General features: G+C 48.5%; 2 protein-coding genes across 4 annotated transcripts; one reads left to right on the top strand and one right to left on the bottom strand.

The window, feature by feature from the left end:
- Positions 1-3734: 3734 nt before the first annotated feature.
- LOC118515268 (inactive serine protease scarface-like) lies at positions 3735-7233 on the top strand. 3 transcript variants are annotated; one of them, XM_036061961.1, is made up of 5 exons: positions 3735-3875; positions 4215-4922; positions 5360-5514; positions 5584-5861; positions 5942-7233. In XM_036061961.1, the coding sequence occupies exons 1-5, from the start codon at positions 3750-3752 to the stop codon at positions 6355-6357; spliced, it is 1683 nt and encodes a 560-aa protein (XP_035917854.1). In that variant the 5' UTR covers positions 3735-3749; the 3' UTR covers positions 6358-7233. The 3 variants fall into 3 exon arrangements, with proteins under 3 accessions (XP_035917854.1, XP_035917853.1, XP_035917852.1); XM_036061960.1 differs by having other exon boundaries at positions 3735-4670; positions 4782-4922; XM_036061959.1 differs by having other exon boundaries at positions 3735-4922.
- Positions 7234-7297: 64 nt separating this feature from the next.
- LOC118515269 (probable GDP-L-fucose synthase) lies at positions 7298-8762 on the bottom strand. Its single transcript, XM_036061962.1, has 4 exons — positions 8438-8762; positions 8059-8302; positions 7779-8003; positions 7298-7705 (listed from the first exon to the last, which is right to left on the bottom strand). Exons 1-4 carry the CDS (start codon positions 8563-8565, stop codon positions 7331-7333), a joined length of 972 nt encoding a protein of 323 aa, XP_035917855.1. The 5' UTR covers positions 8566-8762; the 3' UTR covers positions 7298-7330.
- Positions 8763-17905: the final 9143 nt, after the last annotated feature.

The raw sequence follows: 17905 nt of genomic DNA, 5'->3' as shown, positions 1-17905 counted from the left end.
CGTGGGAGGTTAATTGAATCGGTTGAAATCGGATCGGGGACAGAGGGTTTTAGAAGGAAACGCCGACAAGAAGGATAACATAAACCACCGTCAGTCGAGACGGGAGACAAATTTTGAAAAAGGAAAGCTTAGCTGTGGGGAGTTTAGTTTACGATCCCTAATTGAATGCCCGAAACGGAGTCAAAGAGAGTAGCGATAGGGAGAAAGAAAGGAATTTTGATACTTTTTCCCGGTATATTACATAAAGTATCTTTTTAAACTATAAATTACTGACATCTTTAACAGCATCTGTCGCTGTAGTGGGCTTCGCTTCCAGTAGTTTTAAAGGTTCTCATTAAACCACTGACTAAGGGAGCAATGTGAGAAGAGCTTGAAGGCCGAGTAGCATCTAATGGGTTGTTTCGATGCACTTTTTTTTCAAAGTCTCACCACAAATACGCGCCATGACGTGCACACAAGGTCACCGGGTGTCAGTGTGTCGGTGGTCAAATTTATGGTTGCCCTTAAACCGGCCCACTCCAGCAGCGTTCGCGATCTAGCCGTGTCTCTAATTTGCTTCCTCCTGCGAGAAGACTGCCTCCGTCACACAAACGCTCCGAGACTCTCGACTGCGTGAAGATGTTTTGATGGATGTTGTGTTGTTGTTTTTTTGTGCGTTGTTGCTGCTTTTATGCTCTTTTTCCCCCCGCATCCGAGTGTGGGTAAGAAAGTCGTGTTTATGTAGCTGTTGTTTTTATGTTTTCGTTCCGTTTTTATCGTCCTTCGCGACACACAGTGTTGAATCGTCTCTTGATGATGATGGGTTTTTGTGGTGTTTTGGACACGCGGGACCGTGACACGCGCGACGCTCCAGTAGCATCAGCAGCAGCAACCGTCGAGATGGCTCGGTGACCGCCGCTGGAAGTTCAAAGATCATTCCCCACCCGAAATAGTGTGGCGACATAATGTTCGCCCGACTGAACCGGCTGCTGTCGGCCAAGAACCAATCTGTCAAATAAATCTTCCCGCCGGATGGCAGAACTCTGCTTCTGACAGCGGGTTGATTCTTCTGTCACACGCTAGTCAACCACAGGATTTGCAGTGCGCGTAGTAAAAACCGGCATACCAAAGCGAACCGCCAGGGTGACGATCGGTAAATCAAGCAGCAGCCCCATCAGCAGCAGCAGATCGACTCCCCCGACGTAAGGGCCACGGTATCGATCGCCGTCCACTGATTGTGTTCTGCCGCGTCCACGCTGTCGGGTTGACATTTGTTTACGGTCGGTACGCAACTGTGTCAATGGCAAACGTTGGTTGCTCCGTGCTAGCTTAATTTGAGCACATCATAACCATATTGGAAGCGCGATCGACCCGGCGGTGGCGTATTTGGTGGAAGCGGATGCGGCCTGCGGATTGTAATAAATTCTAGCTCGGAGTAGCGTTTTATGTTTCACCGAGAACACCCGGATCCGTCCCGGACATGGTTGCGAAGTTGGGAGACCCTTCGAGATGTGGGATAAGAGCATTCAAGCAGATGTTGATGATTTGTCTCGTTTTTATTTTTGATCTTGGAGCTTCTTCAGCGAGGCTTCGAGCTCTTCCCGTTCTCAACTGCTCCCGGTACCCCTTGCCACTTTCTAAGCAATCAAATAAATGAGGAGCGATTAGCATACGATTTGCATACATCAGTGGCTCAATGGTTTCGATAACACGGATCTCCACCAAAAGACCAACCAGGATGTAGCAGAAGGAATCTGCTCAGAAAAGCTAGGAATTCCCCACCGAACCAAGAACCCACATACGTCTACGTCTACGGTCTACCTCACCGCACCAGCTGAGCTCGTCGGAGCTGAGGCAGTTTGACAGTTTCCATGGAGACCGATCGCAGCTCCGAGAGCAAATATTGATCTTTCCCTTTTGCCGTGCGCGGCTATTTGGCGTTCCGCTTTGTTTGATGAATTGGCCGTTTGTACAACGATTTGTCTCGCCAAACATTGACACTGGCTACCGTTTCGTTGGCACGTCAATCGACGGGGGTGCGAGTGTGTGCGTGTGTGTGTCCCTGCGCAGGCACTCGAAATGGGTCAATATTTTGCTATTACACAAAATCGATGACCCATGATCGAAAGCGGGTCGGAGCGAAGATCCACCGATCCTGCTGGGATGACACCGATCGATACCGGTTGCTATCGGCGTGGATGTCCCACAACCAGGAAAACCAGGTGCCAAGTTTCGTGGTGGTTGGCGGACGATCATTTATTTGCTGATCGTGATCACGAGCCCGGTTTTGCTGAGCTTTTTTTTGTTTTGTGTTTTTTTGGAGGAGGTTTTGCATCACGAACGCTCCACAACTATGCTGACTCAATCGGCGGCTGTGGGGATTATGTAAAAAATGGCCAAAACTGCGTAGCAAAAAAACGCTTCATCCACACACACACATGCAGCATGATTTCTGCTGTCCTGTGACCGAAAACCGTGACCGAAAGGGAAAACGCAAAAGAATCCAGCCGAAACGAGTCGCGGGTCGCGCGTTGTCGATTATGCGCACGCTCAGACTGACCTACCTAGCCCGGGCTACCTACATCCGGGATTGGTCCGGTTTGTATCTCTGGGCTGTGGGCTTCTTTGGCGCGTGGTTTTCTTCGGTTTCGTTGCTAGCAGCATTGTTTTGAGGGATTTTCGCTGTCTCTCCTGCACTAGTCTAGCGAGACATGGCGACAGTCCGACCTGGCAGCGGGATCAGGATCACGCTACGACGACGGCGGTTGGAAAGGGTCAGCCCGAAAACTGCAAAACGGTTGTCAGGCTTGCGGGACATGGAGGTGGGAGCAACGTGGAGAAGGATTACGAAATGTTCGCTGATAAGAGTGTGTGTGTGGGGCGAAAGCGGGGCCCTCACGGCACTTGTCCTAAGGAAGTTTGCCTGGCCGTACGAAGTTTGCCACATTTTGCGGACGAATCCTCCATCGCCGTGTAGCCTTTTATGACAGCTGACATCTGACAGCACGAGCGAGGCTGGTTGGATTAAGTAAAAATTGCCGCTGTTGGTCGCTTAGTGTGAGCCGATGTTTCTTGGGGCTACTGTAGACGGCGTACCGTGCAAAGGCCATTTGCACGAACCGTAAGCGCAAGAGACTTGGAGCCGAATGTGTGTAAGTCAGGTAGCAATTAATTATGCACATTCGCATTGCTGCTGGGCTTGCTGGCTAAACTGATGAGCAGAACATCCGTTGGTTTATGGGCACGAGCGAGAGATCCTCGTCACCATTAGCAGACCATCTCCAATTTTGGCCACGAACATGCTGCCTAGAGATGTGCTTAAGAAGTGAAGACGGCAGACCGGGCCGTCGTGTGAGGATGATCAACAGCTGTGTGCTGTTGCTTAAGAACGAACAGCTTAAGCAGGCTAGAGACACGTCGTTAATCCAGCCATAAACTGATCGCCAAGCCCCATCCATCTTCCATCTGTTGGATCATCAGCCACGTAACGCATTCTAAGCAGTGCGTCCTCCACAAACCCCTCGAAAGCTCCGAAGATGATTAATTGGACAAAAGCATTTGCGAAATTGATCGATGGGCACGGTGAAGGACTTGACTTGACCGCCGAGGTTTCGGGCCAGATGGTCGCGGTCCGTCTTGCAGGGTATATTTATGAATCAATTTACTCAAGGGCGCTGACAGTTTCATAGCGGGTCATCCAGCACTTTGTGTTCTTGAGCCCATCATGTTTTAGATCAATCATGCCACCTACTCACGAGACGGTTTAACTCATGCCCCATTTCTGCTTGTTTGCATCTTTTCAGACTGGCGAATGTTACGCACCGGAAGTTTGCTGCAAACAGCAATCCCTGCTGTCCCAATCGACCGTCCTGACGAACGAAGGTTACGTCGTTAAGGTACCGGAAAATCAGTACCTCCCACCGGAGGGTCAAAACACCGTCACAAACATTCAAACCGCACCACCCCCACCACCACCCACTACACCTCGCCCACCACCCACCACTACACGCTATGTACCACCGCCGACCACTACACGCTATGTACCACCACCGACCACCACGCGGTACGTGCCACCACCAACCACCACCCGGTACGTGCCACCGCCAACGACAACGCGCTACTTCCCACCACCGACCACCACGCGCCCACCATTCCGCGCCGAAGAGTACATTCCACCCAGGGAGGAAGTGCCTGCCCCGTCCAATGACGACCCTAACAAGATCAGACCTCCACAGGACGAGATCCCGAACCCGGCCAACGATACTCCGGTCGTCATCCGACCGACCACGCCCCGTCCATTCCAGCCACCACGTCCGCAGGGTCCGGAAGCTCCACCACCACTGCCGCCGGTAGGATGCTCGGCCGCCATGAACTGTACCGAGGAGGAGTACTGTTCCTCGACCGGTGTCATCTCAAAGACTCCCGTGGTGTTGACCGAGGAGCAGAAGTTGTTCCGCGTCCCGGTGACGGCTTGTCGAAACTTGGAGCGAGGATTCACGGGGGTTTGTTGTCGCGATCCGGACTACGTTGATCCGTGGCCAGTCGGTCAGCTCGGACAGTACAACCCGGAAATTCTAGGCTTCGACGATGGTTCGTACAAACCGAACGGAAACGGTAATGGTAACGGTAATGGCAACGGAAACGGTAACGGACGCCGTCCAGGCGAACCGATCCAGGCGTCACCGTCCCAGGTAACGTCCACACAATCGTTTGCACCGAACCAGTTCGTCAGCCAGACGGCCTCAGTGACACAGAGCAAATCGCAGTACGATCGGGGCGTAACAGCGTCCGCTTCCTTCCAGTCTACCGTCGGCCAGCGCGTTAATGCCGTACCGTCCGGGCTGCAGTTTACCAACAGTGGCAACACCCGGTTCCGCCCGTTCCAGAACCAACGATCGGAGAGCACTTTCGCTAAGCCGCAACAGTGTGCCCCGCGAAACTATGTAAGTACTGTAGCTTGAGCTTCGCCGCAAGAAGCTCCCATGAATAATGACTACTAGAGAGAGAATCAATTTCCAACGTCACGCTTAAACTAGTGAGGACCTGCTCGGGCAAACCGTTTACACATCAGGGTGACGGCTCAGGTCAATGGATTTATGGGTGCCATAAAGGAATCTGCGCTTTAAGCGATCACCCATCTGACCGATCGCGGTAATAATATGCTAATGCCCATCGTAGCAAATGGAATACGACGATCCGGTCGTATATCATCCGAGTCTGGGTAGGGAACATATTGAAGATGATCGTAAAGATGATCCTAAATGCCATTCCAATATTACCTGATGAATGGGTGTTTTTTGGAGGCTAATCGTTGAGGCAGGGTTAATTGTCAATAAGTTTACCATCTTGATGTCTTGATTTGAACTGTGTCGTTTTGCAGAACACTCAGCCACGAGGTGCAGGACCTTTGGGTACCGGATTCGGCGAGTTCCCGTGGCAGGCGATGGTGCTGCTGGAGACCAACAAGACTCTGCTGTGCGGTGGAGCCATCATTTCGGATAACACCGTCGTAACTGCGGCCAACTGTGTCTATGGGTAAGATGCTGTTTCTGACCGCCAGGAGAGATCCTCAAGATATTAACCATATCGATGGGCTATTTGCAGACTGAACCCACGTACGATTCAAATCAAGGGAGGCGAATGGCGCCTGGGAGTTGACGCAGAACCAAAGACATTCCAGATCGTGCGCGTGAAGGACATCGTGTACCATCCGGCTTACAATCCGACCACGCTGAACTACGACGTCGCCATGCTGGTGCTGGAGGATCGCCTCAAGTTCGATACGCACATCGGTGCTATCTGTCTGGATGAGAACGATGTTGTGCCGAGCGCTTCGTACGAGAACTGTGTGACCACTGGTTGGGGCAAGGAAGTACTTAAGAGTAAGTGTTTCTGAGGGTTACGGATGACACTTCGAGAACCCTTTTCTTACGGAGTCTGGCTCATTGTTCCATCCCCACAGTTCACATTCAAAACGCGCTGATGCACCAGATGTCGATCTCGTTGCTGTCGGAAGCGGAAAGCCAAAGCCAGCTGCAGCGAAACGGATTCGCACCGGAATCGCACATCTGCGGCCGTCCGTCCGGTGATGCCTGTGAGGTTGATGTGGGCAGTGCGCTGGCCTGTGCCGATACGAGCGGTGCGTACTATCTGAAGGGTGTCTACTCGGCCGACAACGGATGCAACCGTCCGGATCAGATCGTTTCGTTCTCGAACATCGATGTGCAGTGGATCAAGCAGGCGCTGAAGAACCCGAACCAGTTCATTACGCCCGTTCCGAACTATCAGACCGCGGCCAACAGTCCAACGGTGACGCGAGTACAGCTCCAGTCCACCCAGGGCCCGGCGTACAGCAACAAGTACCTGCCCCCGTACTAGACCCACGGAGTTAGCAGACACGGCAGAGCAAAGCACCAACACCAACCTAATTAACATCCAGTGATAGTACACGAATACAAGAAACACACGTACACGCTAGGAAAACGGAACCGATCCGTTGAGAAGGTCCTTGACGACTGTCCTGCGTCCAACACACATACACAACGCATTACGCATACCATTTCACACGTAACATCATTATTACACGCGCATTACATTGAGGAAGACGCAAACAAACCAACACAGCCACACCAGCCATTTGGTGGTGTGCTACTTAGGCGTTTAAGAGAATCTTTTCCCCCATTTCACACACACACACACACCATCAAGCAGAACAAGAAAGGACAATCCGAAAGTCGGATGTTCAAACACACACACATACACACTTTTCCAACAACACACACGATTACTCTCGTCACCATCTTCTTCACTCGATACGTCCCAACGTGCTCACGTGGAGGCCCCACGTGTCTGTGCAGATGAGCATCCGTCATCACGTCACCAGCCTTAGCCTTTAAGTGTCCCCGTCTTTGTATTTTTACGTAATTCAAGAAAATAGCGCTCGTATCCAAGATCTAGAACGGTAGTAAGTTAATCGTTTTATCATCATAGCAGCACATGACACGTCTGTGCCTGGTGTTGAAGCACATGGCAACTCCAATCTAATCAGCACAAGATCGATGGAAAACCCCGAGATGTTACCAGTTTAAAGCACAAATTATTATCAACAATTTCGGAAAGGCTCACAAGGACACACTAGCGACCCCGGGCGTGAAGCGGAAGCACTGGCGTGACGTTACTATCTTTTTACATCTGTAATATTATTTAATTACCTGTACATAATAAATAATGTAAGCTTTCATCGTTTTTAGGAAATAATTTCCGTTGGCGTTTGCGTTTTTCTTTTTTGAAAACTTTTTCTGCTCATGATGACTTTCCATTTGGCTTAAGAAAAACGATTTTTTTCCTTTATTCACTTCCTTGCTTGCTCGTAGTTGGCAGTGTACCACTGCACGGTGTCCTTAATAGCGACATCAAAGTCGGTAAACTTAAAATCCGGAAGATGCTTCCTTAGCTTCGCATTCGAGGCCGTCTTCTTGTACTGGCCGTCTGCTTTGGTAGTGTCGAACTCGAGCTTTCCCTTGAACTCGAAAGCTTTCGCAAGGGATTCAGCGAGCTGAGCGATCGACACTTCAGCCGACTCGTCCACCGATAGGATGATCGGTTCTACACTGTCATACTCACGCAGCACCCAGATGAAGAGCTTAGCAAGATCCAGCGAGTAAATGAACTGCCGGAGCGGTTTTCCCGTACCGTACACGGAGAATACTTTGCCCTCTTGCGGTTGCTGCAGATAACGAGCATCAACGAAGCAATTAGTAGGTAAACACGGATGCACAATTGAAAGCGTTTGTACTTACGTCGGGGTCTTTAACAAACATAAGCTCGTGCAAACGATGAATCATGCCCGGAATGACGTGGCTTACACCCGGCACAAAGTTATCGTGCGGTCCAAACACGTTGCAAGGCACTACGGAGGTGAACATGTCGCCGTACTGTTGATTGTAGGCTCGGTTTAGCACGTCGATCATCCGCTTGGCGTGACTGTACCCGAAGTTCGAGTCGTGTGGAGGACCATTATGAATCTAGAATGCGATTATCTTAGTTTTGTACTTAACGATACATAGTGCTGATACTAACCATAGTTTCATCGATGGGATAAGACGTTTTATCGGGGAAGATACAGGTCGAGAGGCACGACACGACCTTCTTTACCTTCAGCTCATGGCTTAGGAGAAGAATGTTATCGTTGATAAGCATATTTTTGCGGAAGAAATCCAAATTGTTGTTCATGTTGTGGAACAGTCCGCCGACCATCGCTGCCAGATGGACCACGTGCGTTGGTTGATGCTTGACAAACATTGCCCGCGTTGCCGCTAGATCTCTGCAATAGGGAGGTGTAGTTTAGTGAATAGTTAACGAGGTCACCATGAGTATGCCACGTTGTGATGGTTTTTTCAGCCACCAAATAGAGCATTGATGAAACGATTTTTGTCAGCACTATCACACAAAAACTCACGTTAGATCTGCGTCTTTCGATCCGACGAAAACCCATCGCTCATCCGCCGGATTTTCTTCCTTGATCACCGTCTCGATAGCCTTTCCTATGAGACCGGTTCCACCGGTAACCAGCACCATTTTGCTCATTTTTTATTTGAGGTTGTGTTAATAAAAAAAAACAATTTAAAGAAAATTTACAACTCTAGGATGCAACGGAAGTTAACAAACATAACACTTGATGTTTAATAACACCATAAAAAGTTATTGCAAAAGTTTAGTTCTAATTCCCGTTCTGTTTTGATGCGGTTTGACACGTCAACCGAGTGTGGTGTGTAAACAAAGGCCCAAACAGCAAAACTGCTGTCATCCGGCATCAGCTGATATTTTATAGCACACTGCGTGTTATGGTATAAACTTGCATTTCGTACTGATTTATCAATTGCATCAATGTTTACTGATAAATAACAAATGGAATGTTATCAACATTTTGAATGAAAAAAACATAAAAAATAAGTTTAAAAAGTATTAAATAAGCTAAAGGATACCGTGAATTTTCGTCATAAAAAACGACTTATAGCAAGGTTATACATTTATTGCATATCTAGCTAGGACACGAACAAGCAATAGTTCCAAAAATATCCGTCGCGATATGTGTTCAGCAAAGCGCTAGTGTATCCAATTTTGGAACTTTCTTTTGATTTGTTGAGTTTTTGAATCTCTTGACGGTTTTCTTGAAATTTAGTGCAAACAGATTTTTTATTGATCTATTCATGGATTACGAAAATAAAAAAAAATCAAGTAACTCTTTTTTAAACAGTTTTTAAATAAATTCAATATGCTTTATAGTTTACCAGCTCTCCTACAGCCAGTAAATATTTTTCCATTGTACAAACGGAACACAAAGAGGTCGATCGTTTGATGGTCTGACGGCTTGACTATCAAAACCGTCATCACATCCCATTAATGTGCACCATTTCTCCAACCAAATAGCCTTTTCCGGGACAAAGCCGAACCATCCCGCCGGTCACTGCTCGCCGGGGCAGTTCTCGCATTGTTATGGTGTTAATATTTCAGGATAGTTCAGGATAGTGTGTGAAACGAAATGGAAAAGCCCAGCCGTGAAACCGAAGCGAACAATCAATTTCGCTGGCCGCTATCGCACACGCGCGGTGCGTAGTTTGAAATGTCCTAATAAGCCGCTCAGGGACATGTAAATAACACCTTCGAAGCGAGGTGGAGGGGGGGGGAGATGTGTGGTCGATCGGGTCAACCCCCATACCCATTGGCAGTGAGTACGGTTGGAGCATGGGTGATTTACTTGGTGCGAGGCGCAAGGCCTGCAAGGCTAATAACGCTTTCGGGGCGAGATAAGAGCAGTGTGCGGCCTACACTCCACGAGCTGTCCAGCCGACCAGTACTCGGCAGTACTAAAAGTTGATCTCCAAGCGTACCGGGGCACAACGAGGCAACAGTAAAACTGCAGCAAATATGGCAATGTGCGAGCTGGCGAGTTCCTTTCCATCTCATTACCGCTGAAAGCCGCACGGAATCGGATGCCGGGCTGGGTTGCCTTGGTGGTGTTGTTCTTTTCTTAATGGAAAGTGAATAAGTGACCGATCGGGAGTCTCAGGGAGAGCTTAAGGGAGAAAGGATTGGAGCGTGCAAGCGGTGTCGCGCTCTGGACCTGGGTGCGTACCATTGATCTATACCGTTCCGATCCGTACCGTAAAAACCGGAGTAGAAATATTAAAATGAACTATCGCACCACGCACCTAGACACCCGATGTTACTGTGCGGACTAGTCGATTAACAAATAATCAACATTAATAACAATGGGCGATGCCCGGGTGGGATCGAGTATCCATCCGGTAGTCTGTTCGGGGAGCATGCGAAACAGGAACCACCGAACAGTACGGGGACGTGCTAAATAAAAGTGTAATTTATGCCTTCATTCTTCAAGGGACCTGGTGGAGGTGGATCCGGTAGGACGGTCCGACGCAACAAGGACGACGCCGTGAAGTGAAGCGCAGAATTTATGACGGGATTGGTTGGTGGATGTAAAATGCGTTTTGATTATGATTTGAATGGGTGCTAAATTTCAATTTCTGTTTTTACGGCCCATCGTTAGTTAGGGTTTAATTCAATTACTGCGCCGGGTAGGTTGAGGGTGTGTGTGTTCCTAAGTTCTGGCCATGGTGTGGTGTTGAAGTGTCGGTAGAAGTACCTCTGCCTGGTGCGGGAAGACGACGAGACCCTCCGCGGTGACTCTGCTCCAGAGGTGAGTCTGCTTAATCGGGTGAGTGATGAGGGAATTTGTATTTATTAAGTTGGGCTAGGTGTAGAAGGTTCTAGGATTTACGCGGCACAACCTGACGTGATCCTCCCGGCACATGAATCATGGCCGTTTGTTGATGGGTGTGTGCGATGATCGTGCGTTCGGTTCGGTTGATGCGTGCGCGTGAGCGTCCTGCTAATGAGGAATATCTTACTTTATGTGGTTTTGATGATGTGTGGAAAAATTGAAGACTCGGTAGAACACATTACGTGAATAATAGGAAGCTTTTACGACGTTCTAACCAGCTGAAGTCCTAACAGCGACAAGGATAATTCTAATTAAGTAAATAAAGCAAAAGCGCCTGGAGGTATGCTATCCGCAGAGCAGCCTACTTTGTTTCAGGAGCTGGTAGTAGCGCTTGAGGAGTTTCTTTTAGGAGATTTTTCGTTAAGAATAGTCTATTTAACCTAAAATAACTTCCTTTCGTATTTTAAGACACTTTTTCTTAGAATTTACACAAATATATTCCCCTTCAAAACCTGCAAATTTCACCTTCAAAGACCCACGTCAAACGCTAGCAATTTCGAAGGCAAAATGAGGTCGAAAATTCCTATGACGATTGATGGCGCAACAGTCGGATCTCAACCCGTAAGGCACACACCCAAACGAAATCTAACGATTGATTTCACCATCTCGCACCCCGCATTACCACGTCACGTAATCATCAAAACCCTCGGCAAAGAACCGAACATCCGAAGGTCGATCATCAGTAAAATGGTTGGGATGGATAGATGGAATAATTTAAGCCGGGAATTGAAAGTAGCAAATCCTCCGGCAGCCGAGCCTCATCCGTCAGGCGTCTTCTTCCTGGCAGGCGAGTTACTTTGTGTGTTTCTTCTGTGAAGTTCGGAGGAGCGGAGTTTTACTTTCGACTTGATGATTGGGGGCGCGATTGCTTTCGAGGCTCCAGTTTCGAGAAGATGAATCTTCTCGGGGGGGGGGGGGGGGGGGGGCGTGGGTTGCATACCGTTTCGCCGGGTTCCCGATGTTTCGCAATCGTGGCGAAAGCGACGCGAATAAAGTCAGCAACAAGCCACAAGCGTTGAAGAGGGGGGCATCACTATTTCTCAACAGATCCTTATTTGCCGATTGATCGCGTGACCCGTGATCTGCGATCCCGCCTCTTCTTCTTCTTCTTGAGGGGTTGAAATATTTGCGAGGAAAAGATCACTTTCCGCGATCACTCTCACAGGGCTAGAGCGAGAGAGAGCGAGAGAGAGAGAGAGAGTGTGTTCCGGATTTGTTGTGCACAGCGGCCTATCGCATGTCATAAATTTCGCCGTGGTCATCGGTCATCGGGAAGCGTTCCGAATCGCTAAAGGTCTTACGGTGGTCGGCTTTCTGTAATGCGTACTTTCGCTTTCGCCTAGATCGGTCGGGATGGATGGGAAAGATAAGGGAAAAGCCAGGCGCCTTCAAGTTCCGCGGGATTCCGGGCTCCCAATCCGGGGAAGTTGAGGCTGAAATGATCGACTTTGGCGGTGCGCGATGTGCTCAGCAAAAACCTTGGCCATCCCGTCCGGCCATCCCCGGGGCTGTCATCATATTTCACCGCAATACGGTATGAATGGGAGCCGGGATGCGAATTGTTCGTTCGTTCGCTCGAGGATGCAGCAGGCCAAGTAGTCGGCTGAACGTTGACGAGAATGATGACAGCCGCGTCTCGATGGCGATAACGATGGTAACCGAGATCACGGATGTGTTTTTTTTTGCGTGCAGCCTCAAGAAAAGTTTGATTGAAAAGTTTCTTGAAGGGGAAGTTGAATATCTGGGCGATATTATCGTTTGCTCAAGATTGTATGCCTCAAACGCCACTGAGACGAGGCATCCTTAAAACAACATTAATAACGCGCTCCCAGGCAAGCAGCCGTCACGCAAATGAAGTAAGCCGTTCATTAATCACTGCGGCAAACCGCCACACATCGCGTCAACTTTTAAATAGCAAATATGTCGTTTAACCTCCCTCTGAGCCTTTGGCATACAAAAAAAACCGTTGACTTCCCGTTTCACTTTCGCACGGTAGTGAAAGTTTGCCGGGATTGCGGGATGAAATATGATTGGCGCGAACTTCACTGCACTCGGGGACACACGCTGAACAAATAGGCTGCCGCATGACATTTAGCGTTGATCCTGGTGTACCGCGAGCGAAACATGGGAGAAACCGATCGTCGCCGTACAAACATATATTCTCCGGCGGGGAAACGTCATTAACCGTGGCCATCCCGAAGCGATCCGAAGCGACCATCGAATATCTTCTGGTAGCGTGTAGGACGCGAGGCGGCAGAAAAACAATCATCCCGGTTTATGATCCGTACCGAATAGTTTTTCCCGGGGCCCGTTTGGTAGGTCGGCGGGCAGCATGTTCCGTATGATAATAATGGTCGGGCCGGCAGGCTACCTGACTGTTGGACCACCACCGACTGGCCGAACGCGCTACCGTCCCGAACGTGTCGTCGTAAATCAAATGTTTTAAATGTTATTATCGTAAATTAGACTTAAATGTGGCGGTTCACCGCATTCCGGCGTACTGCCTGCCGGCAAGGCTTATCAGCAAGTTTTATGCTTCTGACCGACTGGTGGCCAGGCGAGTCGGAAGACTTTCCATCCACAGCCATCCGCCCATCCACAGCAGCCCCACGCTATGAGACGAATGTCGGTTTTGCGTAGAATATTAAAACGGGCGGTTCCTCCTTTCGGGATGGCTTCCTGCTGCGTTTTTGCGGCCATTTGACCGCTGCAAAACTGGCCGGGGGCAACTGTATTTGCCAAATCCTACACCGTATCACCACACTTCAAAGGCGACGGCTTCCGAACGGACGACACACAGAAACGACACATAACCTGGGGAGGAAAGAAAAACCGGGGGGGTTTGTTGTTCTACCGCTACTGCTGGCTGGCGGACACACACACAGACAAAGATCTCTCGGCACGGGGTTTGTTGAAATATGACGTCTGAAAGATTCGTTGACCTACAACAGCGGCTGGGGGGGTTTTTTTGGAATAAATTTTCACCGGCTGCGTGAGTTGATTCGCTAAGAGCGGGCGTTCGTTTGATTTATCGCTCGATGCAGCTCATTACCAACAGGCGAGTTTGGAGTTCGGGAAGGAGACTTCTACACTACTGAAGGAGGGAACTTGAAGATACATATTGGCAGCTATTCTGGTAGCTATTAAGCAGCGAGAATGATAGAGAAAATGTTGTTCAAATCGACAAAATGTGAATTGTCTACTGAGAGATCTCTGGCGAAAATCAAATCCATATCGATCTTCTCTTGAAAGTCTCGCTGGAAGTGATTTTAGTGGAGAAATCTTCTCAGGCCAAAGCATGATCGATTTTTGGATACCAGGAGTCTCCCAAGTTTCTCAAAATCTATGTTGTTGTCGGAATATTTACCTTTGGGCTCTATATTGGCGATGTTTTGGACGACTTTAAAGAACGATCATCAATCTGTACAGCACGCCATTTAAGATGGGATCATGATCGTTCTGGTTTTTGCCTCGATAGTCTCCAACCTGAGCTTTTGTAAGCTTCTGGCCCAGCAACATAAGAGAGTCTCAACGATCATTAGCCTGTGGCAGAATCTGGACTGACTTATAGAAGATAGTCTCCGAAGATTCTCGCTTCCAGTCCCAAATGGCCCTTTCGAGCGCTTGTATGTAAGCCATCCTCCAGATACAAATTTCAAAATACAAAGCATCAAACGATATTTCATGGCTACATTGAGCATAGCTCCAATTCAAACGGCAAAGATCAGCTGATCGCAAGAAATCTGGTCTAGTGAATATGAGGGCTTCGCTAACTCAAAGTCACCGTTGCTCTTTCTATGATACAAAATGACAGTCTGTATGATCATTTACCAGCACTTCCCACACAAAGACATTTTCCGAACGTCAATTACAAGGAGCCGTCCCTAAGCCAATATTTAAAAACAATAGCTTCCATTCATGAAAACCACTCTATTTGCGGTACGGTTCGCCGGCACACCTTTCGCCTAATACAGCTACCCCGCGGCATGCAATTGTTCCGTAATGATCACCCCAAAACTGAAGTGCGATTGATTTCACCGATTGCGGAACCCCGTTTTGCGAGTGAAGAATCGCTAACGAGTGGCTGATTGCACTCGCTCGCAAAGCCGTGCGTAGTGAGCTTCGAAAAAACGATCGACGCGAACGATCCTGATCGATCACGATCGATCTCGCATTCCGTTGGATAGTTTTGCACAGACACAAACACACACACACACACACACACACACACACACACACACACACAGAGAAGAAAGGGTAACAATAAAATAGTCAACTGCTTTAAGCTGGAGATTCAGTGTGGAGTTTTTGGGGCGCACTGGGCGCGACATAGGAACCGGACCTCATCCGGACCGCTGGAGGCCGCTCGTAGCCGATGATACGCTCCGCTGTCAAGCGTTTCATTGTAATCAGATGATTTAATGGGCATCTGGGTCCATCGAAGCAGAAGTAGGAAGAGGGAAAGAAAGGAAGAACCAGAGGAGGATGTAGTTGAGGCGCGAGACTTTTTTTGTAGAACCGGTACTAATCCTACGCCCCGAAACAGATTGATTGCCATCAAAAATACGACACATCAAGATTTGTGTTTCGATCGTTTCCCCTTCGAACTTCTTCGCCGGTCGCTCGCTTCCACCGTTCCCGATGTCATTGCGGCATTTGTTATTGTGGTGTGTTTCAGCATTTTACAGACTCCCCTCGATTCCTCGGGCAGCCCTTCGCGCGCACAATTCCACGCGAGTTTTATTTTTTTCGGGGCGCTCGCCCCTGCACTTGGGATCGGTGTGACGCAGCGGCAAAAGTACAAACGTTCCGCAAACGTTTCTATCGTTTTGTATCTGACTTGTTCACAGATTTAATCTGTTCTGTTCTGGGAGCTTTAGGGGTGGTTGTTTTTGTTTGTTTCTTTTTCTCTTCTAGATCCTCTTTTTTCTCTGTCGACTCTAGCTTGTACTTCACAGGTTGCATTCCTGTGGGGTTTTGTTGGAGTATGGAGTCGAGCTAGGAAGCACACTTGCTTGTCCACAACTGAAAATGGGGAGGTATGGATGATGCTTTCCGATTGTGGTATTTAGAAAATCAGTTGTATTAATTAACGATTAGAGGTATTTAAATCGATTTTAAGAGACAATTTAGCGTAAGAAGCTTTTTTGACCTAGTTTAAGGGGTGCGTAATGCAACTACGGGATTAACGCCTGAATGTATGCAAAAAGCCTTTTTTTTCTACCAAACTGCTACGACAGGAGTTGGGACTTGTTGAAAGAGATAGTATTCCTACGCGATTGTTTGTCATCCAAGGTCAAAACCGTCCAGAACCAAGTAACCGTCTAGTGATCTTTGGAACTGGTCCCAGAGTCCTGGTATGAATGGATCATCCGAGGCTTCCGCGGATTTGTATTCAATTGTGATTAAGCTTCAGGATGCTACCATTACTCCCAACGATGTCCCAAGTTCAACTACTAAGTGGATTGAAACAGTTTTGCATATCCATGCAACAGAGCATGGAACAGGTATCAATCCCATCCGCATGATCCAGCTACTGTCATACTAAGACAATGTCGTGATTCCTTACCAACGTTGTAGGACATTTGAGGACGCCGAATATTACAACCGAAGGCAGAGAATAGCTCCTCATCAAGGTTGGAGGGCACAAGAAGGCGAAGTATATTTCAATCGAAGACTGAGAAAGCTTCCTTACCAAGGTTGTAATGCACTTGAAGACGAAGACGAAATGTCTTAGTCAGTTGTGCTTTTAACATCTTCAGAGCTTTGCGATATCTGTCGTTTCTATTTTGAAGACTCCTGACGCCAACGATACAACACAGAACTGGGTGTCTTGAACATACCTTCATAGTTATGTCTCGCCTTTTCTTAAGTTGATTATAGAGCTATCCAGTATTAGTGCTTGGTTATCATTTACTGCTAGCAGTGAAATAGATAAGGGAAATTAGTCCTTAAATTTCCCCTTCAATTCCTTTAAATTTCCCTCTTAAACTATCTCAAGCTAGTAGTTATGTTGGTTGCCGTTATGGTTCTCGTTACTGTAACGCTCTTACTCATTAGCGAATTCAGTCAAACGAACTCTATTCATCTGGTTTAACTGGTTCCGGCGGGGAATAGCTTACCCGAAAATTTTGGCATCCCCAAAACAGGCTGTGGGACTTTTGGCGAATCGTTTAACTGAACTCGATCGAGAAAACAGACCCCCCCCCCCGCAGCACAGCACAACATGTCACCCATGTTGATCGTTTTATGATACTGATGTCTTTGCAGATCGTTAGTGTAAACGCTCGGTCTCCCTTACGGTTTTGGGTTGGTCCCGCTTCATTTCTTATTGCTGTTCTGATTTTGCATTCATCACAAAACCGTCCTCTCACCTTGCTACCATCCTCCAACCCATCGCGGAGTGAAACAGGATGGGAAATCTGTAGCATGTAGGCCTCCCATAATTATGGTCTATCGATCCGAAATCGATCGCCCGCCCGATTGCACCGTGCGATTCGCCAAACCCCCGTTGGCCAGGAAGATTATCTTCCCCCGGGACCGGTTTCATAATTTACAACCTTCCATAACATCTCACCCAGAAACGCTGTCCATCAGCGAGCGACCGCGACGCAGTGTTCTCGTTCTTAGGGGCGATCCCCGATGGCCGAGGGTTTTTATGTTTTATTTGCCATGGTACAAGGCTGATTGATGGCTGCGGAGTTTTGGGGTTCTTCAGCCAGTTCGACGGCTTGCGGGTGTAGTGTGTACGGGTAAATGGGTGAGCGTCCGGTACCGCTTATCGCCGGTACCCGATCAGTGCCGGAAGCAATCCGCGACAGGCGAACAGAGCGTTCTCAACGGCGATATCTGATATCCTGATACCGATCCCGGGTGGCTTGGTACGCATGATGTCGGATGTCGAACGGGCGCGTATGGCTACCGATGGAAGGAATGCTCCTTCAACAGTAATTTCCCGAGACGACGCAGTTATGGCAGCAAGTAGCTGTGTAATGGATGTCGGAAAGCAGGTTTGATAAGAACCGTGTGAAGCTCGAGAGTAATTTTTCGTCGAGGGATCAAAGTACATAAAATATGAAGCTGCAGGCGGGTCGAAGGACTCCTTGGCTGATGGATCGATCCTCG

The sequence above is a fragment of the Anopheles stephensi genome, unplaced genomic scaffold (assembly GCF_013141755.1).
Source record: "Anopheles stephensi strain Indian unplaced genomic scaffold, UCI_ANSTEP_V1.0 ucontig125, whole genome shotgun sequence".
In the NCBI taxonomy this organism is placed as follows: Eukaryota; Metazoa; Arthropoda; class Insecta; order Diptera; family Culicidae; genus Anopheles; species Anopheles stephensi.
The sequence above is the reverse complement of the archived record's forward strand: the minus strand, read 5'-3'. Positions and strand labels throughout refer to the sequence as shown.